The 25,724-nt window shown below is 41.4% G+C and overlaps 1 protein-coding gene across 3 annotated transcripts in view; it reads left to right on the top strand.

Moving 5' to 3' along the window:
* The first annotated feature begins 12,642 nt into the window (after positions 1-12,642).
* Positions 12,643-25,724, top strand: part of DENND3 (DENN domain containing 3) — a 31,924-nt gene continuing 18,842 nt past the window's right edge. For 2 of the 3 annotated variants that reach the window (XM_084220474.1, XM_084220473.1), the window contains exons 1-5: positions 12,643-12,732; positions 18,572-18,845; positions 19,389-19,504; positions 20,013-20,152; positions 25,462-25,573. In XM_084220474.1, coding sequence (XP_084076600.1) covers positions 12,649-12,732; positions 18,572-18,845; positions 19,389-19,504; positions 20,013-20,152; positions 25,462-25,573 — 726 coding nt within the window. In that variant the 5' untranslated portion in view covers positions 12,643-12,648. Of the gene's footprint in view, positions 12,733-18,571; positions 18,846-19,388; positions 19,505-20,012; positions 20,153-25,461; positions 25,574-25,724 lie in introns of those variants that run through there. The other variant, XM_084220475.1, reaches the window with a different exon arrangement.

Genomic DNA, 25,724 nt, shown 5'->3' with positions numbered 1-25,724 from the left:
CCCGTACCAGTTACCATCATGGCAAAACAGACTTGGGAAAACTATTTTAATATATTGCCAATTAAAGATAAAGCGGGATAGTGAGAAGAAAAGATAGAGCTGAAAACACCTTGCTCCCACTCTCTCCTATTTCCTAGGCTCAACTTTGCTTCTTTCTTCTGAACTCTTCTACACCCCTGTCTCTCTCTGTTCCATGCAGGGGGATGCAGAATAGGGGTTGTGGTCAGCCCATGGCACTTCCTCTCTGCTGCTCCTTCCTCCTCACACTCTTCCCCTGCTGCAGTGTGGAGTCCCTTTAACAGGATAGAATCCTTCATGTACTTCTCCAAGGTGGATCCTTCCCATGGGCTGCAGCTCTTCAAGAGCTGCTTCAGTGTGTGTCCTTTTCATGGGATACAGACCTTAAGGGACACAGTATTCCAACACAGGTCCCCCACAGGCCACAGGTCCTGCCAGAAAGCTGCTCCTGAATGGGCTCCTCTTCACAAGCTGCAGAGTTCTCTGGTGTGGATTCTTCACAGGCAGCAGCTTCCTTCAGGGTACAGCTGCTCCAGAGGGGCCTTCCATGGGCTCCAGGAAAACAACCTGCACAGTCTTCTCCATGAGCTACAAGGGAATCTTCCCTGGTGCCTGGAACACGTCCTCCCCTCCTTCTCCACAGAACTTGCTGTCAACAGTGTTGCTTCCGTCATATTTTTCTCACTCCTCTCAGCTGCTGTGCAGATTTTTTGTCCTTTCTAAACTGTTTTCCCAGAGGTGCCACTAGTATAGTAGATTGTCCCAGTTGTGTCCTGTGGTGGGTCCATTTTGGAGCTGGCTGGAGCTGGCTCTGACACAGGGGAGTCCTTGGCCTCTTCCCACAGACATCACCCCTGCAGCTCCTCCACTGACAACACCTGGACATGGTCACTCAATACACCATCTCTTATAAAATGTGGGATCAAAGAAAAACTCAAGTTGGAAGGGAACTCTGGAGGTGTCTAGTTAATCCCCCTGCTTGAAGCAAGGCTAACAAGGAAATAGGGTGCTCAGAAATAGGATTTTCACCTCTCTTCATCAATTAGAAGGAATTAAAACTGGATGGGTAGATGACTTGCAGGAGGGGAGACCAGAGATAAATTTGCAATTTGGATTTAATCTTACTGAGGGTGGCTGAATGCCATGAAATTGTAAATGTGAAATCAGTATTGGCATCCCCACAGTTTGCAGTGAGATGTGTTCACATGACAGCAGTCATGTTACAGCTACCACTAACTGCTTCCATTCTGCCTTGAGGCAGAATATGCAATGAGGGTGAGGAAAGATGGAGAGAAAACATTCCCTAGGGGAAAGATTTCGAGTTTATACTGCATTTAACAAAATCTGGATCCTGATGGCTTTAGGCACCATTGGAGTACAAGTTCTAATGACTTCTGTAGGAACCATTGAGAGCTCCATTTCCAAAGGTAAGGGTCAGGCAAACTGTAAACTCTGTAAAACTCTGTACAACTGAAAAACCTGATCACCTCAGCCTCCATCCTGACCCCTTGCTTTCACAGAAACCTTGCATGTTTCCCTGTGGCAAATCAGAAAAGGTCTTGTACATGACAAAGGACAAAATTATTCACTGGCCATTTCCATTATGCCTTTCAGTGGTGCTTTAACTACCGGGTGAAAACAACCTTAACAAATGTTGAGCACAGAAACCAGAGGATACTTTAAAAGCCCCTATTTTTCTAGTGTGCATAGTTCAGGGTTACTGTGATCACAGGCAATCTGACCCCTGTCATCCTAGGGAGTGAGAACAGATGCCTGGCTGAGATGCACCACTCCCTGGCCTAGGAAACAGGATGAATGAGATGTCCTGAGCTAGAAATCTCATGGGAGAGCTGTGAAGAGCTGGGCATGCTTTTTCTACCTTAAACTGAATGGGAAAGCAGAAGTCAGTATCTGTTGCTTATGAACTGGCAACCTTTGAATCTTCATCTCATTCACCTCTTTTTCCTTGCTGGCAGCTGGAGGGGTAAGCACACCAAGTCAGAGCTCTGCTGTTGACTAGAGAGGTAGCCATGGATGTTGTGTTATCATAGAGTGGCAAGGTGTTAGAGCTGGCTTTGCTGTCTGAAATGAGACAGGTAGTGAAAGATAATAAGGAGAAAACCTTGCCTGATGATCTAAGTGAGATGCAGTTAAAATTAATATGAAAGCAAGGCCACAGACTTTGCATATTTATGCAATCACTTGTCTGGAGGATGTGGCTGTTATATTTAAATTCTGATATTTATTTTAACTAAGCAGAACTGAATGCCATCTGTACTCAGAGAATAAAGACAAAACAAGCCCATGTTGCTTGGCTGTGGGTTCTGTAAGCTCTTCTGTGCCATGGGGCTGTGGGGCACTGAGCATCAGTGGTGTTATAAGCCCCATGGGGTATTTAGGTGCTAGGAAAAATAAATTCAATAGTTGGCTTAGTGCTGAATTACAAATTCCACTCGGTGCCAAAGCTTTAATGCTGTTCATGTTTAAGGCTTGCTTTTTGGCTGTGCTGAAAAACAGAAGGCTTGGCTGTTGTTACTTGACAAGAATTAGAAAGGTCCAGATCACTTGGAAACTCGAGGGTTGCAGTCTCACAAACAAAATTTGCTGCTTTTTAAAGATGTTAATATTGAAATAAATGCAGCCTTTATATCTTATTGTAACTCTATACTACAGCACAGTGCCTTGTAGCACTTTTCTTGGCACTGCTTTAATTATAAAGTCTTTGATTCCTTCCTGGTTAGCTGATTGGTCTTGTTACAGTTACTCTAAAGACTTCCATACTGAGATTCAGGTTTTGCTCCACAAGAGACTGAAAGTTTCTGGACAGTGCATAAATAAATTACCTTCTTTCCTTTGAAATCTTTATCATAATTGCATGATTTGCAGGGGTAATCATGCATGTCATTATAAAGTGGTGATTGTATCTTGTTCAAGTCAGTCAGCTCTCTACTGGTGCTGCAATATATTGGCAGAAAATCTCTGTAAGAAAGCTTCCATGAAAAATCTTGTTAAATGTGGGAGAAAACCCAGAGAAATATGAATTAAAGAAGAGACTTTTCAGGAAAATCTGTTTGTACATTCATTTATGAACTCCACTAATGTGCTTTCTCAATTAAACAATGCTGCTTTTTTGTAATTATAGCCAGGAAAGGAAGCAGAAATTCTGTTGAACCAGCTTTTATGAGCAGCATGTACTGTGGTCATCAAAGACACATGGATTCTATCAGTGTATGATTGGCTTTTTGACCTATGAGCAACTTGCAGTGCCTGAAGAAAGGTCTGAAAAGGAATGCCTCACACGGCTGTGCCAAACTGCACATTCCTAACATGCTCTAAAAATCACCTCTCCTTTGGTGCAACAGGGACAATGCAGAATGATGCATTTCACAATTTATATTCATGTCCTTTCCAGCCATGTTCAGTGAAGGGGCCAAACGGGGCAATCTGCCGAAAGACGTAAACCAGCTTTCCTTGAAAACAATGGAGAACTTTAACAGAGATAGCAGAAGGCAGTTGGTTATTGTTGTGCTGTTTCCGCAGCCTTGGACCGGTGCCCTACTCTGCAGGATGACTGAGCTCCACTCGGAGAAACGCCTCCCGCCCTCAGGCATTTCCAGTCTCAGGTTTCAGTGCGATAATGAGTTGTGTGGGATTGATCCTGAGGAATAATTAAAAAAAAAAGAAAAAAAAAAAAAAGAAAAAAAAAAGAGAGGTGAACACTTAATTTTAGGAAAGATGCAGCAAGTGAACTTGCCAGTGCAAAAAATGGAGTTGGGAACAGAACAAATAAGAAATTGTTTATGTTGTTTATCTGTTCAGTCTGCACAATGTGAAAACTCTAAACAATCTGGATTTTTTAGACAGGACATAAAAGCAATTACCATTCTCTAGAAAAGTAGTAATAACTTTATTTCTAAATCTAGCTTGGGCTATACCTGGTTTTAGTTTTTCATACTTACTTAATACAAACTATAATTCTATATGTTTTTATATTACATCACTTCTACTCTCAGTAGGTGAACAATATTACAGGAGCTATGAGCAGTGTTTTCTGAGTCATTGCTTCTCTTAGGAGGAAGCTTTCCCAAATCATATGACAAACTCCTTTTCCACCCCAGTAACTGTCTTTGCCCTCACAACAACTCTTAATAAAATAAAAGAGCTCTTTTTTTCCACAGTCACCATGAACACTCCTGTAACATATTATAACTTGGCAGGTAAACAAGCTGGGCTCCTGGTGTTGTGTGTGCTCTGCAAACACAGAAAACTAAGAGCCACCCTTCAGGAGAATCATCCTGCACTAGGAAGGCCAGATGTCATTAATGGTTTGCTCTTTCTGACACTTGAAAATTGGACATAAGGTTAATCTTTCTGGACTATGAACCCACTCTTATAATTTTCAGTAATTTCCATTTATGTCAGTTTATGTTATTTCCTCATGTAAAATATTATATTTTATAGATTACAGGTGAATTAATTCTGAAAATTTTTCTAACTACCAGAGAACAATAAATTGAAACAAGGAAAACAACATTAGATTCAACTGCGCCAGAAAAGGAAGCCTAAATTGCTCTGAAAATTATTTAAAATATTTTTGAGGAATAATTCACCCTGGTAGGTGAGATATTCTCTCTGCTCTTCAACTAACTGGATGCCCCTACAGAAAACTGAAATAGCCACTACAGAGGAATAAACAAGAACCACAGACAACAAGACATTGAGGACACGCTGTCAGTTAAGGTTTCCAACCCAAAATTTGCTGGGTTTTTTTTTGTTTGTTTTTAACATTAGAAGTACAACATGGAAAACAAGCACAGACTATTGGGTAGTGTTTGTACAAAAGCCCTTTTCTCTGTAAAGTCAGTTGTGCAGAATCCTCCTTGTTCTAACTGTAGAAGTTGACACATGATTAACTAGGAGTTAATTATTTATGAGGTTATGTTCTGCCCAGTTTCAGTCATACATGACACAGCAACACATGCCTAATTCCTATATTTGATATGTCAGGCAATATTTAAATACACTCCCTTTATAGTGCTATACCAGTACACCTAAAAATATGTTTAGTCATGCAAATAGTTGAACTTTGTTCTCTGTCTGCTGCACTGTTAAATCTCTAAGGAACCTGAGATGCAAATAAAGCAATATGGGCTTAATAATAGAATCAAAGACAAATGTTGTTTAGAAGGGACCTTTGGAGGTCTCTTGTCCAACTCTTTGCTCAAAGCAACAACAACTTCCAAGCTAGATCAGGTTGCTCTGCTTCTCATCAAGCCAAGTTTCAAAAATCTCTAAGGAAGGAGGTCACGCTGGCTCCTTGGAGAACCCGTTGAAGTGCTTAATCATTCTCATGGTGAAAACATTTTTCCTTGTACTCAATCAAAAATCCCTTGCTGCAACTTTCAACTGTTGGCTCCTGCGCTCCCACTGCGTGCCTCTAAATTTGTGTTGCTCTTTATGACCTCTCTTTGGGACAATGGCACTTGGATTCTCCTTAATCTTCACTTACAGCTGCTCTTCCCTTCAGCCTTCACCAACGGTGGCACCCACAGCTTGCTGAGGACATCTTTCACCCCATGCTCCACATCAATGGGGAAGATGCCAAGTATTTTTAGCCCTGCATCAAACACTGAGGAATGCCATTCACTCAGGTCAGATTTCAAGCTGTTCACCCCAACCCTTCAAACTGATGGTCCAGCCAGTTTTCAACCACCTTGTGGTCCATCTGTCTGGTCCACATCTTCCTAGCTTTGGATACAATGGTGTGAGATTTTTCTGTCCCTTCCGTGCCTACAAAAGATTTCCATGAGGCTTTGCTCCGCAATGTAGCACTGTCTGCTAGGAATGAGGAGTGGCAGCATGGAATGCTGACAAGTTGGGATGGTCTCACATTACCCACAGCCACACTCCCTAATACCTGTGAATTCTCTGTATTAGGCTGTTCTAAAGGATACTTGGTATGTGCTGCCTTTCTGTGGTTCTTCTTAAAGCATTTTTGATCTGAAGATAAGCAGAGGTCACTTGGAAGCTGGTTATTTTACATGGAAAATAAGATGGCTGGTTGGATCCAAACTTGGATTAATCTTCTTCAACAGCTTTGTTATGTGAATATTTAAAAATGAAAAACCTTTTCATATATAAAGAGTTCACCAGCTTAGAGAAGATTGTTTCTTATATAACAAAGATCATTTTGTTTACATATGCTGTTTTTCATAACAAGAGTGATGTAAGGGCTCCTACAAAATAGCAAGAGGGAAAGTGTTTGGCCTTTAATATGTATTGAACTAAGCAAAAATTAATTAAGGGTGAAGTTTACTATATGGTGCTTTTGTTCAGCTATGAAACTGCTGAAAGATCTTTTCTGAACACAGTGGAGTATCTCAAGAGATTCCCCAGATTCCAAGGAGAAAAAGCAAGCATACTTTATTACTTTTAAAAAAGCGAAAAGCAGTTCATAGTTATGAATGATGATATCTATGCTGATGTATTTTAAGGTTTCTTACAGTGATGTATACAAGAAGCTAGTACACAAAACCTGGTCTATCTGAAATTTAATTTTCTGTACCTGACTGACAATCTTTGTGCACTACTTGATCTCTTGTCTCTCTTGTCCCACCACTTCAGGAATTCTGAGTCTGCATTTCTCTTACAGCAATGCTGTAAAAGAACAAATGTTATAAAATCTTAATGCTACTATAAAAAGCAGCTGCAAAATCTCCTTGGCTGCCTCAAATTGTGCCAGATGGTAAAGAACTGGAAGTATAATAAATGTCATATTAATCCAGTCAGATTTGAGGGACACATTATGCATCCCACATAAATAAAACACCACTAAAACTGCCCCTGGAGTGATGAGATTCAGGAATAAGCCCTTCTGTAGCCTCAGGAATATCTCACAGTATCTACATTGCAAAGTGTTTCTAATATTCAGAGCACTCACATTAATCTGGTTCTTTGCCAAGGCCTGACAGCTCTGTGTTGCTACATCTCTCTAGATGCGGGGGCTGTGATAAAGCTAATCTCCTTTTTTTCCCTCCTAGGACTTTCACCTTTTTTTTTTTTTCTTTAAAAAATAAAATTACAGCCAGCTTCCTTATCGGAAATATAGAGGTGATGAGAAATAAGTACTGTATTGACACCCAAAGCTATTTCCTTGGGACTCAGTTATCCCATCACAGAAAAATTGTGTCTGTCTGAAAGGTCATTGACAGTACAACTGGTTGAGGATTTTCCCTGTTTTGTTTGCTATAATTCTAACATCTTGTTTCCTTCATACACAAATTTTTAACCCTCCTGCTGTGTTAGTACACAGAGCCCCTGAGAATGGCAGAATCATCCATGCCAGAGAGAACCTCAGGAGATCTGTAGTCCAACCTCCTGCATGAAGCAGGGTCAGCTGTCAAGTCAGCCCAGTTTGCTCAGAGTTTTCTTCAGTCTCTTCTTGAAAACCTTTGCGGATGGAGACAGCACAGCTCCAAGCCTCTGCTGCCTGATTCTAGTACATGCTCTGCCTTTCTCAGAGATGACAGAGAAACACAACAAAATCCTTTGGCATATGGGGATAAATCACAGGGATCTGAACTTCAAGGGGCATTTCCCTAGAAAAGGTTGAACTGGGGGTACATTTCCATAGGTCAGGAGCTGAGGAGACAGGAGGCAGCAGGTGACTTCTCCAGCACATGGGCAGGTTCAAGCTGAGAACACAAATCCCACACTGACACACTGTAAAACCTGCTCCATGTTGGCATTTTTCTGTAATGCCAGTGAAACACAACCAGGTATTCTTAAAGAGATGCATGACAAATGACAGGCAATGTTGCAGAAAATTTGTATCCTGTAATACCGTAAATGGTGACAGCACAAACCAGACAAGCCAAGTAAAATAGAAAGAAGATGCAAATAAAACTGTTAATAGGTTCAGAGATCTCTGAACTGTCCTCCTTTCCCTCTGACATGTCTACGCTCAACCTGGTGATCTCTTACAGAATAATTGTGAGGCCAAAGTCGTTGCACTCAGCTAGACAACACCTGAAACAATAAAGAATTCTCATAGTAGGTTTTTGTAGCATTATTAAGAATGGCAATAAGTCTCTGAGGCACTGAGAGAGAAATTTTAAGTCTGTGCAGAGCTCTAATTTGAAAATCCTGATTTGATTTGCATAGTCAGTAGTTGCTTGGTAGCTAATTTCAGTGTAAATTTAGAAAGTGAATTGTCCTGAATGAAAGAAATGTTAGGTCTGTCAGTAAAGATCTTTCACTGCAGATTCCCAGAAGTCTCCTGCTTCATTATTCTGTAAGAAGGAATATAAAATGAGAAATGCTAACATGAGAGAGAATATGTCAACCTGACTCTCTGAGTTTTGTTCAAAATAAATCCCTCACCCTATGAATGACCTTGATGATAAGAACATAAGAACTGTATTTAGAGATAAGGAGTTTAAAATCCTGAGAGGTGGTGTTTTTAAATGGACTCCCAGACTGCAAAGAGTTGTCTGATATGTATTAGAGCAGCACAGGTCAACCTGCGTGTCCTGTCTTCTCTTTGGCTAGAACACACAGTTCTTACTGGACAGAATAAAGATTTCTTATTTATGCAGTCGTGCTTAGCATGGACACAGAAATCAGAATTATGGAATAGTCTAGGTTGGAAGTGACCTTTAAAGGTCACCAAGTGCAATCCCCTTGCAATGATCAGGGACATCTTCAATCAGATCAGGTTGCTCAGAGCCCTGTTCAGCCTGACCTGAATGTTTCCATGGATGGGGCACCCATCACCTCTCCGGACAATGTATCTTCCTGTAAGCCAGGCAGTGGAAGGCAGCAGTGGTCTGAGTTCCAGTTCTTACTTACAGACACTGCTGTGCCACAACCTTGACCATAAGCCCAGGAAAAGGATTTAACTATCAATAAACCTGCTGAACATGAGTGATGTCTGTATTCAGTTTCAAAATGAAAATTCCTGCAGACCTTACACCCATCATGGTGAAACATGATGCTCTGTTAGTCACTGTGTAGTTTTTAGCACTGTCTGGAAAGGGGCAGAAGCATGAGTGAAAATCAGACTTTCCCATGCTGGTTTTCTGCAGTTATCCTGTCTTATTTATCTGTATGTGTTGGGGGTAGGGGGGGGGAGGGGTGGGGGGTGTGGACTCTTCCTTTAATCTTACAGTTTTGGCCAACATACCTGTAAAGTCCCTTGATAAATTCAGCTTCATTTGTGCTTTTGGCTTTCCTGATCCAATCTCTACACATCTGGGCAGTGTCCCCATACTCTTCCCAGGACACCTGTCTCTGGTTCTACTGATTGTGCATTTCCTTCTTACACTTCAGGGGAACCAGGAGGTCCTGACTGACCCAGGCCATTCTCCTGCTTTCCTCACTTCATTTCTTACACATGGGAGTTAAACGCTCTTGCATTCAAAGAATTTTGTCCTCAGAGAGCTGCCAGCTCTTTTCAGCTCCTTGAGAGCAGTTTCCCAGGGCATGCCATTCACTAATTCTTTATGGAGCTGAAAATTTGCTCTCTTAAAATTCAGAGTCCAGACTCTTCATCTGGCCCACATCCCTCAGGACTGAGGTGTTTGCAGTGAAGGTGTCTACAACTCAACAAGTCACTCATTTTATAAGCAAGATCACACCAAAGAAACACAACTAGTGAAATTATTTTCTCCCCTAAACAGTCTGGCTAAAACAGAAACACTGTATTTGGAAGGTAAATTAGATTCTATGCCAAGAGAATTTTTAATTATTTAGATATGGCCCTGTAGGTCTGATAAAGTCTTTCCCATGTTGAAGACATATCAAAAACTGCAGTTTTTTCTGCATTTAGCTGCCAGTACACCTCAGAGAGTTAACAAACAAACATTTACTGTATTTGTGATCTTACAAAAAGAAAACACATATTAAAAGCTGGCATTTCTTCCTCAGCTGACAATTTTTCTTAGGAAGAAAATTACTCAGCTACATGAATCTCTTTTAGCACAGAGGAATTCTTCTCCCTGTGAATGATTCTGTCTCTTACCAGTGACCCCATACTGCAGGTTTCCTGCTTCCAGGGTTCTTGAGATTTTACCAGATTCACATTAGTACCTTTCATCTTGGAGCTCTGTTTTGATAATAACCTCACTGTATCTTTGCTTTGAGTGCTACATTAATTATGAACAAGAATCATCCAGCATTTATCATTGCAAATAGCAGAGAAATCAGATGATCATGATACAGATTAATTAAGTATAGGTGACCTGAATTGCTTAACAGTCTTGGTTCATTTGTAATTTTCTTATAATATGGTCAACTGCTTGGTCATAATCATAGGTCAAGCAATGTAAGATGTAGGATTGTCATGTTGGAAGTAACAACCCTAAGAAAACTGAATCCTGTGGCAGTGGATAACTAATTAAACACTACACCCTTTCTGAATGATTCATGTATCTGTCTGTCTCTGTTTTAATTAGGTGGGGATATCAGTCAGAAACAGCAATGGGATTTACCACTGAGCATTCAGCAATAATACAGCTTTGGTTTTGGTGTTCCTAATTCAAAAATAATACCGGAAAATTTTGAAATTTTTGAGAAAAGATGCACAAAAGTGATTAGGGATGGAGTTTTAAAAATATGAGATGCATAATCTTTTAGAAAGAGAGATTAATAATTTTGAACTCTGCAGAGAGAAATCTTTTAATAGTAAAAAGTCTGTTCAAGCAACAGCCAATATATGTAACATGATCCAGTGCCGAAGAGCTAAGCTAAAAAGTAAAACTAAAACTGAGATGCTCAACATTTAACAGTGACTGTTAACAATTCCTATGGCATGGCCTCAGCCAGAAGTTACTGTATTAATACAGGATTCACTCTGATTCTGTGATCTGGGCTACACAGGCTAAACAGGATTGTTTTAACAATCTCTTATGACCTCAGAGTTCATGAATATAAATCTTTGAACCTTGGGTCTCCTTCTACCACTTTGGAGAAGTGATCCCTGAAACTTCCAGGTTTTCAAGAATTTTCTCCTTTAAATCACTGCTTTATGAACAGTTTCCTATATTCTGGATGTGTGTCTTCCTCAAAATTTGAGACAATCAGAGGCCGTATAATCTTGAGCTTTAACATAAAAATTCAGATAATAAAACCCACGTGAAATAATAAAATTACCTCGTTCTTTATACTTTTTGAGGAGACCTGATTTGACTCCTGAACTGATAAGAAGTTCATGAGATCCTGGAGCCATTTAGACAGGGAATGTTTTTGCATTTAAAATACCAGAACACTAGTCCACAAAAAAATGTTTGTGGTTGTGATGAAACTTTATCTTGTACCTCCAGTTTCAGAGAAACCGATCTCTGGTTTCGGGTACTTTACGCTCCGGTCCCGGAGGAATTACATTCTCTCAGTGCAGATCTGCACAGAGCCAATACATATGGAGTGACTCATGGTGTATTTAGATTAAGCAGCTCAAGAAGAAACCTCGGAGTTCCCTGTGCTGTGCCTCTGCTGCTCCAGAGGGGAAACACGGCGCAGCCTGTACTACCTCTGTGCTTACAGCCCGTGGAAACTGTGACCCGTGGTAATGTAAAGAGAAAACTCCCGTGTAGTGGCAGTGATAGTCCTGATGAAGTGACACAGTCCTGCTGAGTCACCTGCAGCAAACAGCAGGGAATGGCTGTGCTTCACAAGGAGCCAGACCATGACATCATCCACGTCTGACAGGGTGACAGGCAGCCCTGAGGCAACTCAGCCCCTGTTGGCCAACAGCCCCACGAGGAAAACAGCCCGTGGAGAAAAATTAACTCGACCTTGAGTCGGAAAGTGTCTTTCCCAGGGGCTGTCCCGGTGAGACAGTGAAACGAGGTGAGGAAAGAATGACGGAACGGTTTGGGTTGGAAGAGAACTTGAAGATCATCCAGTTGCAAGTCTCTGCCATGGGCAGGGAGCAGCTTCCACTAGGGCAGGCTGCTCAGAACCCCATCCAGCCTGGTCTGGAACACTTTCAAGAGATGGAGCAATTAAGTCCTCACCTTGTTGCTTAAAACCAGCAAATATTATAGTCCTTGGTTATGTCAACGTAGAAATCGAGTGACTGTAAATCACAAACCCCATCACTATTTTTAACGGGGCCAGGGGTATCTCAGCCGCTGAGCCCTGCACCCTAAGCCCTCAGTCCCTCAGCCTTCAGCCCTAAGCCCCTCAACCCCTCAGCTCTCAGTCCCTCAAGCCTGAACCCCTCAGCCCAGAGCCCATCATCCTCCAGCACTTCATCCTTACAAGTCTCAACCCCCAGCCCCTCAACTCCCTCCTCTCATCCTCCATCCCTCAATCCCGAGCCCTCAACACCTCGGACCGGAGCACCTCAGCCCTCCGCCCCCTCAGCGCGCTCACCCCAAAGCCCCGCCCCGCCCGGCCCACCGCACACCTTACCGTTCTGATTGGCCACGGCTCCTTAGAGTGACAGGGGAACAGCCAATCAAAATGCGGTGAGTGGCGACAGGCGGGGAGGGTTCCCCTGCGCCGCGCGGGCGCTCCTCCCCACCCCGCGGGGCGGGACCGGGCGGCGCTGAGGGCGGGAAGGCGCCGCTGTCCCGAGGGCAGGAGCCGCTGCCCGCAGGGAAGGAGCCGCCCTGTCCCGGCTGTGCCATGGAGGACGTGCTGCCCTCAGGCCTGCTGGAGATCTGTCTGCTGGTCGGGGCGCCCACAGAGCGGGTGCGGGCGCTGCTCCAGGTGAGCGGGGTTCGGGCGGGCGGTGCCAGTGTGCAGGGCTGGGTTTGTCAGCGCGTGGAGCTGAAATGTCCCGACAGAAAGTTGTTTTGACAGGCGAACGTCGGCAAAACAGGGAGAATTTGGTAGCGGTGTAAGGTAGCTGCACTTTTCCAAAGGTCTGAGTTTAGCTGGAGAACTCACTGTAGGTTTATATAAGCAGGGACAGCAAAACGCTTAACGATGCGTTCTTTACTGGGTGTTACTGCACGACCTGGCTCCGCTGGAGAGAAAGGCAAAAGAATAAAGGCTGGTAACTCTTATCCTCAGGAAAACACGAGATCTAAATCTCTGTGAGCTCAAGTGCTCTGAGTTTGGCGTAACCTGAACCACTTGGATACGGCAGGAGCTGGTGGGTCGGTTACTGCTTTGAATACGTGGTTTATAATTTGTTTATTATTTCCACATGTGGTCTCACAATGACAGCCCTCTCCTCCTGTTTCTGCTCGGTTCGAGTGTGCTGATGGGTTTGTTCTGTACCTACGAGCTGCCCCGCTGTGGGAAGAGCTGTGCTGCCAGCACGTGCAAAAAAGGCCAGACAGCTCCCAGGGATCTCAACTGCTGCGTTTGAACTTGAATTTGATTGTGCTCTAATAGCATTAGATAAAGAAGTCTTTGTTGGACTTGTTGCTTGTTCACTCGCTCAGGAGACAGCTTTTGCTGATGTCAGCTTCTTAAGTGATAACAGCCAAGCAGAGGTTCACATTCCAGGATCTCATTCATGTGTACTTCAGAATGGGAAAATAGTTCCTTAATGTCAGCACCAGACTTCTGAAATCTGTGTGTACATGGTATTTTATCAGAAGCATGAGAAGTGAACCCAAAGGAAGGGGAATTTCTTATTCATTCCAGTTTGCTTAGTTCTCACTGCTTTCTGAAAAAAAACTCTGTGGAACAACAACAAATAAGAAATTTGCTACAGAAAGCAGAAGCCATTCTGATATTCTGATCACACTGCAGGTTCTGAATTGTTTCTTTGCTCAAGATACAAAAAGGTATGAGAAAACAAAGTAGTCCTTTCTTTTGTTAATATGAACTTCAGTAAAGTCCCTGCAAACTGTTGCATCACGGGGTTTTCAGTCACTGTTTAGGGAAAGCTTACAGATTTACTCCACTTCCTTTTCCTTCTGCAGCACTATCTACATGAGAAGAGTGGAATATGTTTTTATGGCTAATTTTAGTGATTGTAGAAAGAAAATACTTTACTGAGAGAAGATAACATTCTAAATGAAAGTAGTGGATCTCTGATGATATTTACAGATTAAGCAGTGGGTAAAAATCCTAATAGTGCTTCAAACTGTGGTCTTCGCAGTGTGTTGGTGCATTCTTAACTGTATTTAAACATGGAGTGATAAAGTAAATGAAGTCAGTGGGACAATGATATAACCCACCCCCAAGGTAAGAAAAGTTTTGTATGACTGACCTGTTGTCAATGGAGACTCCAGAAAAAAAAAAGTAGTTTTCCACTGAGGCTCCTGAAAAAGAAATTTCCGGGCTGTCATCCATTGCTTGTCCTTATTGCCAAGAAAATTGTCACTCTGAGATTTTCATTTGAAAAGATCAAAGGCTGCTATTTTCAGCTAGAAATTTCTTTCTTAGCACTGGAAGTGTGTATTTTGTAAGAATGAAATGAACAGAAGTGATGCTTCTTTTCCCTAAGTTATCTACAGCTATAAAGCTGGGTTTTGGCAAGCGTGTGCAACCTGTCTGTGACATGTCTCAGATCTTCAACAGGTTCCATCAGTGGGTTCTGTATCTGCCCACCACAGTCAGTGGTACAGAGCTGTGTCGTGCTCTCTGGCCCTGCTGATGCTGACAATTTTTCACCAAAACAATTTTTTCTGCTTCTGTAATGCCTCCTTGGCTGTCAAGGTGCCTGAAAGAAATGAAGTGTGATCACACTGAGCATCAGTCAGCAGTGTGTGCATGTTGCAGTGAAAAGCAACTGGAAAAGCTCTAGAAGTGAATCCATGGAAATCCTGGAAATCAACAAAGCCAAGTGCAAGGTGCTGCCCCTAAGTCAAGGCAGTCCCTGCTCTTGGTACAGACTGGGTGATGCAGGGAGCCCTGCCAAGGAGGACTTGGGAGTGCTGGTGGATGAGAGCTTGGACATGCAGTGGCCATGGGCACTTGCAGCCCAGAAAGCCAAACATGTCCTGGGCTGCATCCAAAGCAGTGTGGGCAGCAGGGGAGGGAGGAGATTCAACCCCTCTGCTCTACCTGGAGTGCTAATCCAGCTCTGGGGTCCTAAGCACAGGAAAGAGACATGGAGCTCTTGGGGTTGGGTCCAGAGGAGGCCCACAAAGATTATTAGAGGAGCACTTCTCATATGAGGAAAGGCTGAGAGAGTTGAGGCTGTATGGCCTGGAGAAGAAAAGGCTCTGGGGTCACCTTATTGTGGATTTTCAGTACCTGAAGGGTCTCCAAGAGAGCTGGAGAGGGACTTCTGACAAGGGCATGGAGTGGTAGAATGGGAGGAACAGCTTCAACTGACAGAGGGCAGGGTTAAATTAGATATTAGGGAGAATTTTACTGTGAGGGTGGTGAGGCCCTGGCACAGTTTGCTCAGGGAAGCTGTGGATGCACCATCCATGGAAGTGCTCAAGGTCAAATCGGGTGGGGCTTTGGCTGGCTCAGTCTCGTGGAAGATGCCCCTGCCCATGGCAGAAGGATTCAAATGAGATGATAATTGAGGGTCCCTCCCAACCCAAGCTGTTGTGTGATCATCTTATAGGTAACTGTGTTATGGCCTGCATCATCAGGACTGTGGCTCACAGGCACAGGGAAGCGATTATTGCTGTTACTGTTACTATTCAAAACCCTTGAGTTCACATCTAGAATATTGTCTGACCTTTGGGTACCTTTATACTGGAGAGCTGCTGGCAAACAAGAATGAGACCAGAAGAAGCTGTGCTGAGGGCTGAGGGATAAGGGAGGGAGAGTCTCCTTCCCAAGGGACTTGTGAAACTTGACTGGATGAAACCCAGTGCAAGCAGACCTAATGTCAGCCTTGTCATTAGTTTGAGCAAAGTGTTGCACAAGAATCTGCAGAGATCATCCTACAATTGTTTGGGTTGGAAGGGACGTCAAAGATCATCCAGTTCTGCTACCCCTGCCATGGGGCTGAACACCTTCCACTGAACCAGCTTGCTCAGAGATCCATCCAGCCTGACTTAGGACACTTCCAGAGATGGAGCATCCACAGCCTCTCTGGGCAACCTGTTCCAGTGCCTCACCACCCTCACAATAAAGAATTTTTTCCTAATATCTAATCTAAACATGCCCTCTGTTGGTTTAAAACATTCCCTTTGTCCTCTTACTACAACCTAATTGTCCTGCCCAATCTAATTTTCCTGAGGCTTCAGACTTTCCCTGTCTAATTATTTGTTAAAGAAACCAATTCTTTCATGACATTCAAAGTGAAATTAACTTCTTCAGTGATGGGAAGAGGAGAATGAGGTCAAGGAAACACCAGATAGCTGAAATCATGCTCTGATTTGTGGTTTCAACACACTACTGTTTGTGTCTAAATAGTGCAGTCATTGTAAAAGTCTGTCTTGTATCACTGTCCTTTACAGCAGTGCTGTTACAGGAACACCATCAAATGGGGATGGAGTGAAATCCCCCACTGCTGTTGGTAAGAATCTATGTGTGATGCACGGAGATTTGGTAGCAAGAAGCTACAAAAGGGAAGTATTTCAAAGTGAAGAAGTAACACTAGCAGCAGAAAAGATAAAATGTTCAAAGAATAGCAGAAACAAGTGAATATTGTTCTGTTGCTATTCACTATCCCTGAACTCATGGAATAAGAAAATGTGACTTTGGCCAAGACATTAATATGAGCTGACTCAAGTGCTGGAGACTGAGTCAGTGGGTCAGTGACAGTGCTGACAGAGCTGTTCTGTGGGGGAAAATGGTGTTTAATGTCTCTATAGTAGTTCAAGACATCAAGGATCTGCCATTTCAGGAGCTGTTAGGCTGTGAGGCCATTAAACTGCTGGCTGCCATCCAGCACTTTGGAGCACAGAGATGCCTCAGTGTAAGGCAGGGATTGCCCTGTCAAAGCAACTCTGTGTGAAAACCTCAGCAGGGCAAATCTGCCAAGTTGAAAATGCTGCTGTTGGAGTGTCTGTGTTCTTCTTGCATAACTGCCTCAGGGCTGAGCCTTAATTCTTAATTTCCTCCTGAAATGTTTAGCTGCATGTTAGTTTGAGGGTGATCATGGTGAATTTATCTGTGTTTCCAGTTTCTTCACTGCCTTTGTCAGCTGCCAACTAAGGAATGACACTTGAAGTTCTTAGCATGTGAGGATGTGGCACCCAGTACCCCCAGTCATGATATGCTTTTTAAAGTCACTGCTATCTTTTGACTGTCCCACTGGATACTTACCTGAACTTTTCCACTCCAATTTACTTCTAGTTCAGGCTCTTTGTTCATTAAAAAGTGTGTTTTTTCACTTCTTATTTTTAGTGAACTAATTTCTTTAGAATATCCTATTATAATTACAGTTTAGTTTATGGAATTTAAGAGACCATAACTAGCATGTCATGAAGCATTCCTTCACATTTTTCCTATGATGCTCAAGTGTGGGAAAGAAAACTATTAGTGGACATATCTTTTGGGATGTAAAAGCTGAGACTTCTGTCTCAAAAGCTGGACAGTGGAAGACTGGAAACAGAGCTTTCTATGTTGTAGCTATTTTTTTTTTTAATAGGAAAATGATGGGTGAGGCCAGAACTGGTTCTCAGGGGGCATCTTGCATCATATCTGGTGATAAAAGCAGCATGTATGCTTCACCTCCTCTGACTTTGAAGATGTTTGCAAAAAGTTAAAAACAAAACAACTTTTTACCACAGTGGGGCTCGCCTTTCCTGTTTCCAAATATCCGTTGGTTAAACAAAGCTTTTACTTGTTTTTTTAACCTTGCAGGAAGAATTAAAATTGCAATGAAGTAATTGGAAATGCAGCTACTTGGCTGGACTGTATGGTCAAGAATACAAAAAGTGCTCCTCAGTATGAGGAAATCTCTGTGATCACTTCCTGCACAGCTTGTCATTGCAGGGCAGTGAGGGCTTTCAGGCCAGTCACACTTTGCAAAGCTGCCTACAAAAGTGTTGTAATTTCAAACGTGCACTTGGGATGCCTGTTACATTGAGTGATCAGTGTATGGAGGGATTCTCATGGCTTCAGTGTCTTCAAGTTGTATTTATTGTAACAATGATTGTAGTTTTTAATTGTGCTTTGTTAATTGCCTTATAAAATTAAGCATTGTCTTGTGAAAGTCTGTGTTTGTGTTGTTTAGGGTTTGTTTTTGGTTTTTTTTTTTTTGGTGTGTGTTATTTGTTCTGAGTTGAAAGGAAGCTTTTCCTGAAGTCAAACAAAGACTTATCTAAGAGGCTCAGCTGTTTCTGTTTCTTTTTCATTTATTTACTGCCTGTTTTTTTGTTGCTGTTGCCAGTGTTTATTTTAAATATAATTTAAGTATATCTTAACACTGAAAAGGAGGAAATATGGTATTTGGTATCTGTTAGTTTCTTTTGCCAAAGGCGTAATACTGATATGGGATATTTTGAATGATGAAGGATTCCTTGCCTGCTAAAAATGCCCATTTTCCTTGCGTTAACATACATAAAACAAAAACTTAAAAGGAAAAATCAATTATTTAGGAAGCAGAAAAATATATTTGACACCCACAATTTTAGGGGTAGAAGAAAACCAACATAAAAATTATGAAAAAAGCCCCACATATTAGGAAGAGTGTCATCTTAGAGTTTGGGGTTTTTTTGTTGTTTTTTTTCTACAGGGCACTCAAAGAAAACTCAGAAATCTTCCTCCCCTTGATCCAGAAGTTCTTTCAGTATTTGTGCCTCCATTTATCAACAGAGATGATGTTCAGATGATTCATGCTGGTAATAATTTAAACAAAAGCAAACGCCGCTCCTTCCGAAAGAAAAAAGAGAGACCCAAGATTGAAAATGTCAAAACCTTCAATGGGGAGCAGAAAACACCTGACACAGAAGATGTGACAGTTCCAAAGGACATTGATCTTATTGCTTTGCCACAGCTCTGCTTCCCAGGTACATGAGGGTTCACACTTCTTGTTCAGAACTGTAAATATTAATGTAAATATTTCTTGACCTATAGTTCAGCCCTTATCCTTTGTTGGTAAATCTTGGTTTGAGTGAAGTGCAAATATGCACACACTTGAAAAATTATTTTTTGCCCCAAAATGGTTGAGTACTCTCTCACTTTTCATTTGGTGTTTTGATATACCTGAAGTAGTGAATATTTCCTCCATGTTTAATTGGAGAAATTCTAATACCTGTGTCATTATTGCAGGCCTTTTTAATATCTTGGGGAAAAAAGTTATTTAAACCCATTTCTTGTATTTTGCCTCTGAAAATGCAGAATAATTTCATCTTTGCTTCTTCAGTAATGTGCAGCTTACAACCTCTGTAACAACCCTTACTTCAAATGGACTGTATATTACATTTTAATCTCTTAAAATGAAACATTTCTCTTGAAATGAAGTGGCAATGTGCAGTACTTGTCATGAATTGTCTTTCACACAACTGTACTTCAATATATAATTCAAAATATGATTGCTGCCCTCATTTCAGGAGGACTTTATGTAACTTCTGAATTAAAAGAGGACCACATCCATTTCCTGGTCTTCACTGACGTCTGTGGTAACAGAACATATGGAGTTGTTGCACAGTACTACCAGTCTATGCAAGTATGTTATTTAACTCATTCTTCTATTAAAATTTATTAAAAGATATAAAAACAAAACACTTTGAAAATAATGTCAGATTTAATTTATCAAATTAGTTAACAGGTGGGTTTTTATGTTAGGAGGAGTACAGGACAAATCATACTTTTATGGTGCCATTTTAAATGAAGTACTTTGGAACACACTGCATTAGGAAAAACTGTTATGGATTTCATTTAGGAGATTTGGATATTGAGGAGCAGACTTTATCCCCTGGATTTTTTTTTTGGTAAAGATTGTTCTTTCCAAACAATGAAAGATGTTCTTTCTAAATACATTTTGTGCTGAAATTCTTTTGAATACATGTTGTTTATGTCTCATAGACTTTTTCTGAAGACCTAAAGGGAGATAGACATCAAAATCCCTTTGAAATATAGAGGGAATTAGATATCACATCTCTAAGGTTCTCAAGAAAATATCAGCCATAAATTCATGATTAACATAAAGTCATTAATGTGCAGTTTTCTTGCAGGATGGTTGTTCCTCCTCCAATGGGCAGGGCCCTTGGGAATCTGCACAGACTGGGAAGGTGCCTGCCTGCTTTGTACCCTGTGCTGTTTGTGTTATATCCAGATACCCATATTTTAGTGCCCTCAAGGATTGTCTCTCTTGGTAAGATTTGCTCTCCTGTGTGTTTCTGCTGGAAATGACTGCAGGTTTTTAATACCTGAATTTTCTTGATGTGATCAGGAGAGCTGTGTGATGCTAAAGCAGTGGTTAGTTTTATGTTAAGGTAGTGTGGGAGAGGAAAAGAAGAAATGCTATGTCAATGTTGCCCAGACAGGAAGTGGAAATTCTGAATACCAAGAGTATTAGTTATGGTGTTGTCTTCATTTTCTTTGGGGGTTTTTGCTAATGTGTAGGGAATGGATATTTTACAGATATTATTGGCTTTTTTTTGGAGTGGTTTTTTCCACTCTTATGAAAATCGCTTTCAAAGCACAAAAAGCTTTTTATAAAGCACCAAATAAATGTCATAAGAACATGAATATATGTATTAATAAGCAGTTAATGACACATTAGGGAAATAATCCAAGTCACTTGAGGAAGTAGAGTGGTTACTTGGATGTTGTAGAAATAGGAGAGAAATTCTTATGATACGCTGGTTAGAAACAGTCAAATACTCTGCAGTGTAGATGATGTAAAAGCTAAGTGAACATGGATCTATCTTGTTATTAAGTAATTTCTCTTATTTTGGGGTTTCTTTACTGTTAAATTGTTAAGATCTATTTGCATCAGTTTTGGATTAAAACCTTCTCACATCAGGGAATCTGCCTGGGTACATTGGCCATTACTGTGTGTCTTCACTTGCAGACCTGTTGTCCAAAGGTAGAAGAGGTTTTCTTCACTAAATTTCAGTCAAGCTTTCTAGAGTCAAATCTGAATTCAGTTGCAGGTGTTTGCTTCTTGTACATAGTTTGAAAGATGTTGGTATTTTAGGCTGGAGCTTGAGTCTTCCCCTTTGTTCTGCTGGAGCTCATATCCAGAGCAGATGAGCAAGGGAGCACTCCCTGGGTGCCAGCTGAGGTTCATCCCCAGCCCCTAACCTGGCTCCAGCCCAAATGAGTCCTGAGCACTCATTTCTCCAGCCCATGCACCTCTTCTTCCCTGTGCTGTGGATTTGGATCTTGGAGCACTGACTGGCTTTCCCTGGGCTGCATGAAGAGAGCCCTGGAGGAGCAAAGCAGTGCCTTCCTCCTGGGCATTTTAGACATTGACTCCAAAAGGCTGTGAGATCAGAAATTAGTCACTCTGGCAGCCCTTTTAAGGGCATGTACCTCTGCTCTGTAATTTTTAAAGTATTAGTGGAGGGGTTTAATGTGGACAAGGCACTTCAACATAATGGAAACAGGGTGTGCACAGGTCAGTGTGAAATCAAAATAAATGTTCAGTGAAATAAAAAGGAAATGTTTGTTTTCCTTTCTCCTTTCCTGCCCAGATCACTCCCCCCTCCCTTTATATTTAAGTGAATTACATCAGCCCTTGGTATTGCAGGAACTGATTCACTGCTGCCTTTTATTAGTCTCAAATCTCAAGTTGCTGCTAATCTGCATATGGAACCCTTCCAGCTGTGACTACAGCTGTGGCTACTGTTTCCATTCAGCGTTTATAGTGGGGTTCCTGCTGCTTTGCTACTGTCAGCTCAGCCTGTGAGAGGACTCACCTCACACCAGCTTTCCACCGGGTGGGAAATGGATTCACTTTGACAGTTACAGTACTCATCAGTGGTTTATGTAGAGTATTCATAAATGAGTAATTTCTTCTCTGAAGTGAGATATCCTCTGAGCTGGCAGAAGCAGTCAATTAGCAAATGGATTTTAAAAGAGCCTACTGAGGGAGAAGTGGAAAAATCTTCAGGACAGCCTTGGAAAATTCCAGATGTTCTAAAAGTCTTTCTAGTTCTTGTATCTGTTTAGAGGAGGCAGTGACCAGATAGAATTAACCCTCTAGATCTGCTTCTGCCTCTGGCAGGGTGTTTTAAACTTAGTAACTATTTAAACATTATAATTAAACACCTCTGCCCTGATCTTATATAGTAGGGCTTGGCACTCATTTAAAGCATTAATGTCTACAGATGGCTTTTCTCTTTTGAGTCTGTATTGGTTTCTGAGAGGAGTTCAGTTGATCAGTACTGTACAATCTCAGCTTCAAGTGATTTGTAAATATGTGAATAATTATAGGGAAGTTCAACAGGACAATAACCTTCCACTTTAGTCTTGTGTGTTGTCTTGGTCTTTTAACTGGGGAATTTTTCACACAGCTGCACAGTTCTTCCCCTTTTTTGCTGTTGCATCTGTGAGATGGGAGTGTGTGTAACTGGAGGGGGGTGAATGCCAGTAACAGAGCTGAATTTGGTGTTGGCATTTCCCATGGTGCTGGAAACTCAACTGATTAGGTTTCCATTAAATTTAATTCTTTTTTTTTTCTAATTTCCTTTTTATTGATAGTATTTAATGGCTCATTTCAGAATGTCTGCCCTTCTGGTTTTGGTGTTTTGGGGGTTTTTTTTAGAAAAAGTGTTTCACTGTGCTAGAGTACACTAGGGTGGAGGGGAGGAAAGCGGTGGAGAGGTACAGGTTTTCCTTATTTTGGCTGTACTACTGAAATGTTTCCATGTGGCACGAAACAGCTGCTGGGGCGTGTGGCTGTTCTGAATGCAACATAAACAATTGCAGCCAAGACCTCAAGGAGATATTTTGAGTGTAGTGCCCTGTACAGCTGCAGATGTTCTGACTTTTTGGGACATTACAAAGCACTGACATAATGTTTCTGTAAACTAGAAAGGGACTTACTGTGTATCATCAGGTGACCAATGGGTTAATAAACTAATTAAGTGGTTTTGTTGCTTGAATGTACTCAGGTAGCAGTGCCTCTTATACTTAACAAATAATAACACCTTCAACGGCACACTTGTATCCTTGGTATGCTGCAGAGCTGTTTTGCAGGATGCTTCAACTGATTAATCATTCTCCAGGCAGGAGTTCTGAAAGCATTTGCTGGTGGACCTCAAACCACCTATTTCTAGTGTGTAGCCCTTTCATTGTGATACCTAGTGCAAGAATGCTGTTGCTCCTGAAGATCTGATGTTGAAGTGGCATTTAAAGGGGTTCTGCTTCCATCCAGGATGATTTTTTGCAGCAAAAGATTTTTTTTTCCTCTAGAAATCTGTGTATAGATTATTTTCTTCAGTATCTAAGTGCACAGAATTGCTTATAGGTGAGGTGGTACTTGTTTTCAGTCAGAACAATCATCAAAAGTATTTTTTAATGTAAGTATTCCTAGATAAAATCCAGGTTCCTAAACTTTTTCAAGTGGCAGAGTAGAAATCACAACTGAAAACTGAACCAAGCTGAGATGCACAGACAACATCGAGCTATAAATCCAGGTAGGTGCTTTGAACTGCGAAGGAATCTGCAAGCTGTCATCATTGTAATGAAGGTCTTTGTATTCTGTGCCATTAATTGTATAACTAATTTCCATATTGCTAGCACTCAGTGCTTCCAAATCCAGAACATTTTGTGTGGGGTGTGTCTGCCTTTCTCCAGAGCAAGCAGATGTGTACCTAAATGGTTTCACAGCACGGTGGCTGTTGGATTATTCTACATTTTTTGAAAAGGTTCAGTTTAACTTGAGAGGTTTTGGCACTTTGCACATGTAGTATTACCTCAATCTGTTATACTGCATGAAAAGTGAAATATTCCTGGCAGTAATCTCCGGGATGAACTCTTGTCTTGGATGGATGAATAGGCTCCATTCAAACAGTAAATCTTCCAACCTGTGTACTTGTCCTTTCAGCTGCCTTGAGAAAAAGTGGGAGTGTGCAAATTGCTCCCAGCACTGAAGCAGTACAAAGGGCCTATTCTGAGCTGCTCTTGCTTTCTGAAACACCTGTCTGTGGACAGTTAATAGCAGTAATGAAAGGTTCATAAACTCCTTAGCTCTCCACTTGAGTGTTTCAGAGATTACTTCATTTATTTCTGCAGACGTTTGCAGTGCAGAGCTGTCAGCTGCGGTTAGGCTGCATTAATGGGGCACCATGCCCTGAACAGGGAGCTCTGACTGTCCTCTCTGTACATCTGCTGCTTTCTCTGTCATGTTGTGTCTGTTTTGACATTTACTGTCTTGATAAGAGCTTTTTGTCTCAAAGGAAAGAAAAAAAAAAAAAGGCAGGTCTCCTTACTCTGTTTGGCCAAATCTGAGGCATCACTAATTGTGACGGAGTATTTGTTTAAATGATTGGTTCAACTGTCTGGTTTTCTTTGATAATTCTTAAACTCCCTCTTCTCTACACCCCTGAAGAGCTGATGGACTTTTTAGGAATATTTATGTAACAGTAAGGGCTTTCTTCAAATAGGAAAATAGTGAATTTAAATATTTCATTTGAAAGGTCAGCAGAATATGTTTGGTTTTTTTCTTGAATCTAAATGCTGTACACAAGTGTGGTGTCCTGGATCCTTATATATCTCTTAACCTATTCACTTTCTTCCTTCCTGAAGAGCAAGTGTTCTTCTGCAGGAAACCAGTAAAGCTGCAAACTGAAGTAAAACCTCCAGGGAGAAGAAAACCATATTCAGTTCCTAGTTTCTCTATATATAGATTTGCAGGCTTAGATTTCTGATTTTGTAAATATTTGGGGATTTTTGCTATAAATGTGTAAGTGAATCTTCTACTGAACAAAACACCCTTTATGACCACAAATACCTAACTTGGTAATTGCTACATTTCAGAAATGCTGTGGGAGTTAGTAGTTTTCAGTCTTCATTGTGTGTACATTTAAATGTAACAGAATTTATTTGGTGTGCAACATAAACCATGTGACCTTTGCTAGGGTAATACAGTTTAAAACCAGAAACATTTAGCAGGTTTGGACAAATGTTCTTACTCTTTGTGTGGGCAGGAGTGACAGCAAAGAGCAGTGTCCATACAGGCTTAAGCTTATGCTAAATATGGCTCTTGTTTCACATTCCTCTGCAGTCAAACTCAGGTCCACAACCTCTCTTTTCCTCTGGTGCTGTTTTCCATCTCTGAGCTGGTGTCTGATGCTTGGGATGGAGGAGCACTAAGTGTTGAGGCTGTGGGTGTTGGTTCCTCAAGCAGTCTTTTGAAGACACTTCCTGTAGCTACACCTCACCATCTCACCTCACACATGGTTTCCTTTGGCCATCAAGCCACTGTGCTGTGTCCCCTGATGGATGTAATGCAGCAGTATGTTATGCATGGGAGTAAAAAAACCTCTGCTTTTGACACAGAAGCATCATTAAAATTTAATGAAGCTGCTCAAGTATCTAATAAATTAGAAATTAATTAGCTGAAATAATAGCTTCATTACTCATAATAATTTTTTCTAGATTATCATCAGAAAGAGTTTTTTGTGTTTGCATGTTACTATTGATAAGTAATTTCCTATCATTTAATTACAGCCTACTGGTGCAGCTACGACCTTTGAGGGATTTAGATGTCGAGGAGCACATAAAAGAATTTGCAGCAAAGCTGTTTTTAATCCCCAGCCCCCCACCAGGATCACTCCACTTGGTAATTACTCCTCCTGAATTTCATCATGATTTTAACATTATGTCTTCTAAGATACTAAGATGCTGTTTTCAATAAACTGGGCGACATTCATGAGTGTCAGGTCAGAGATTACTTGGTGATGTGAAACTGATGTCAATACCTGTGCTTTAAA

The sequence above is a fragment of the Fringilla coelebs genome, assembly GCF_963513975.1.
Source record: "Fringilla coelebs genome assembly, chromosome: 1".
NCBI classification, from domain to species: Eukaryota; Metazoa; Chordata; class Aves; order Passeriformes; family Fringillidae; genus Fringilla; species Fringilla coelebs.
The sequence above is the reverse complement of the archived record's forward strand: the minus strand, read 5'-3'. Positions and strand labels throughout refer to the sequence as shown.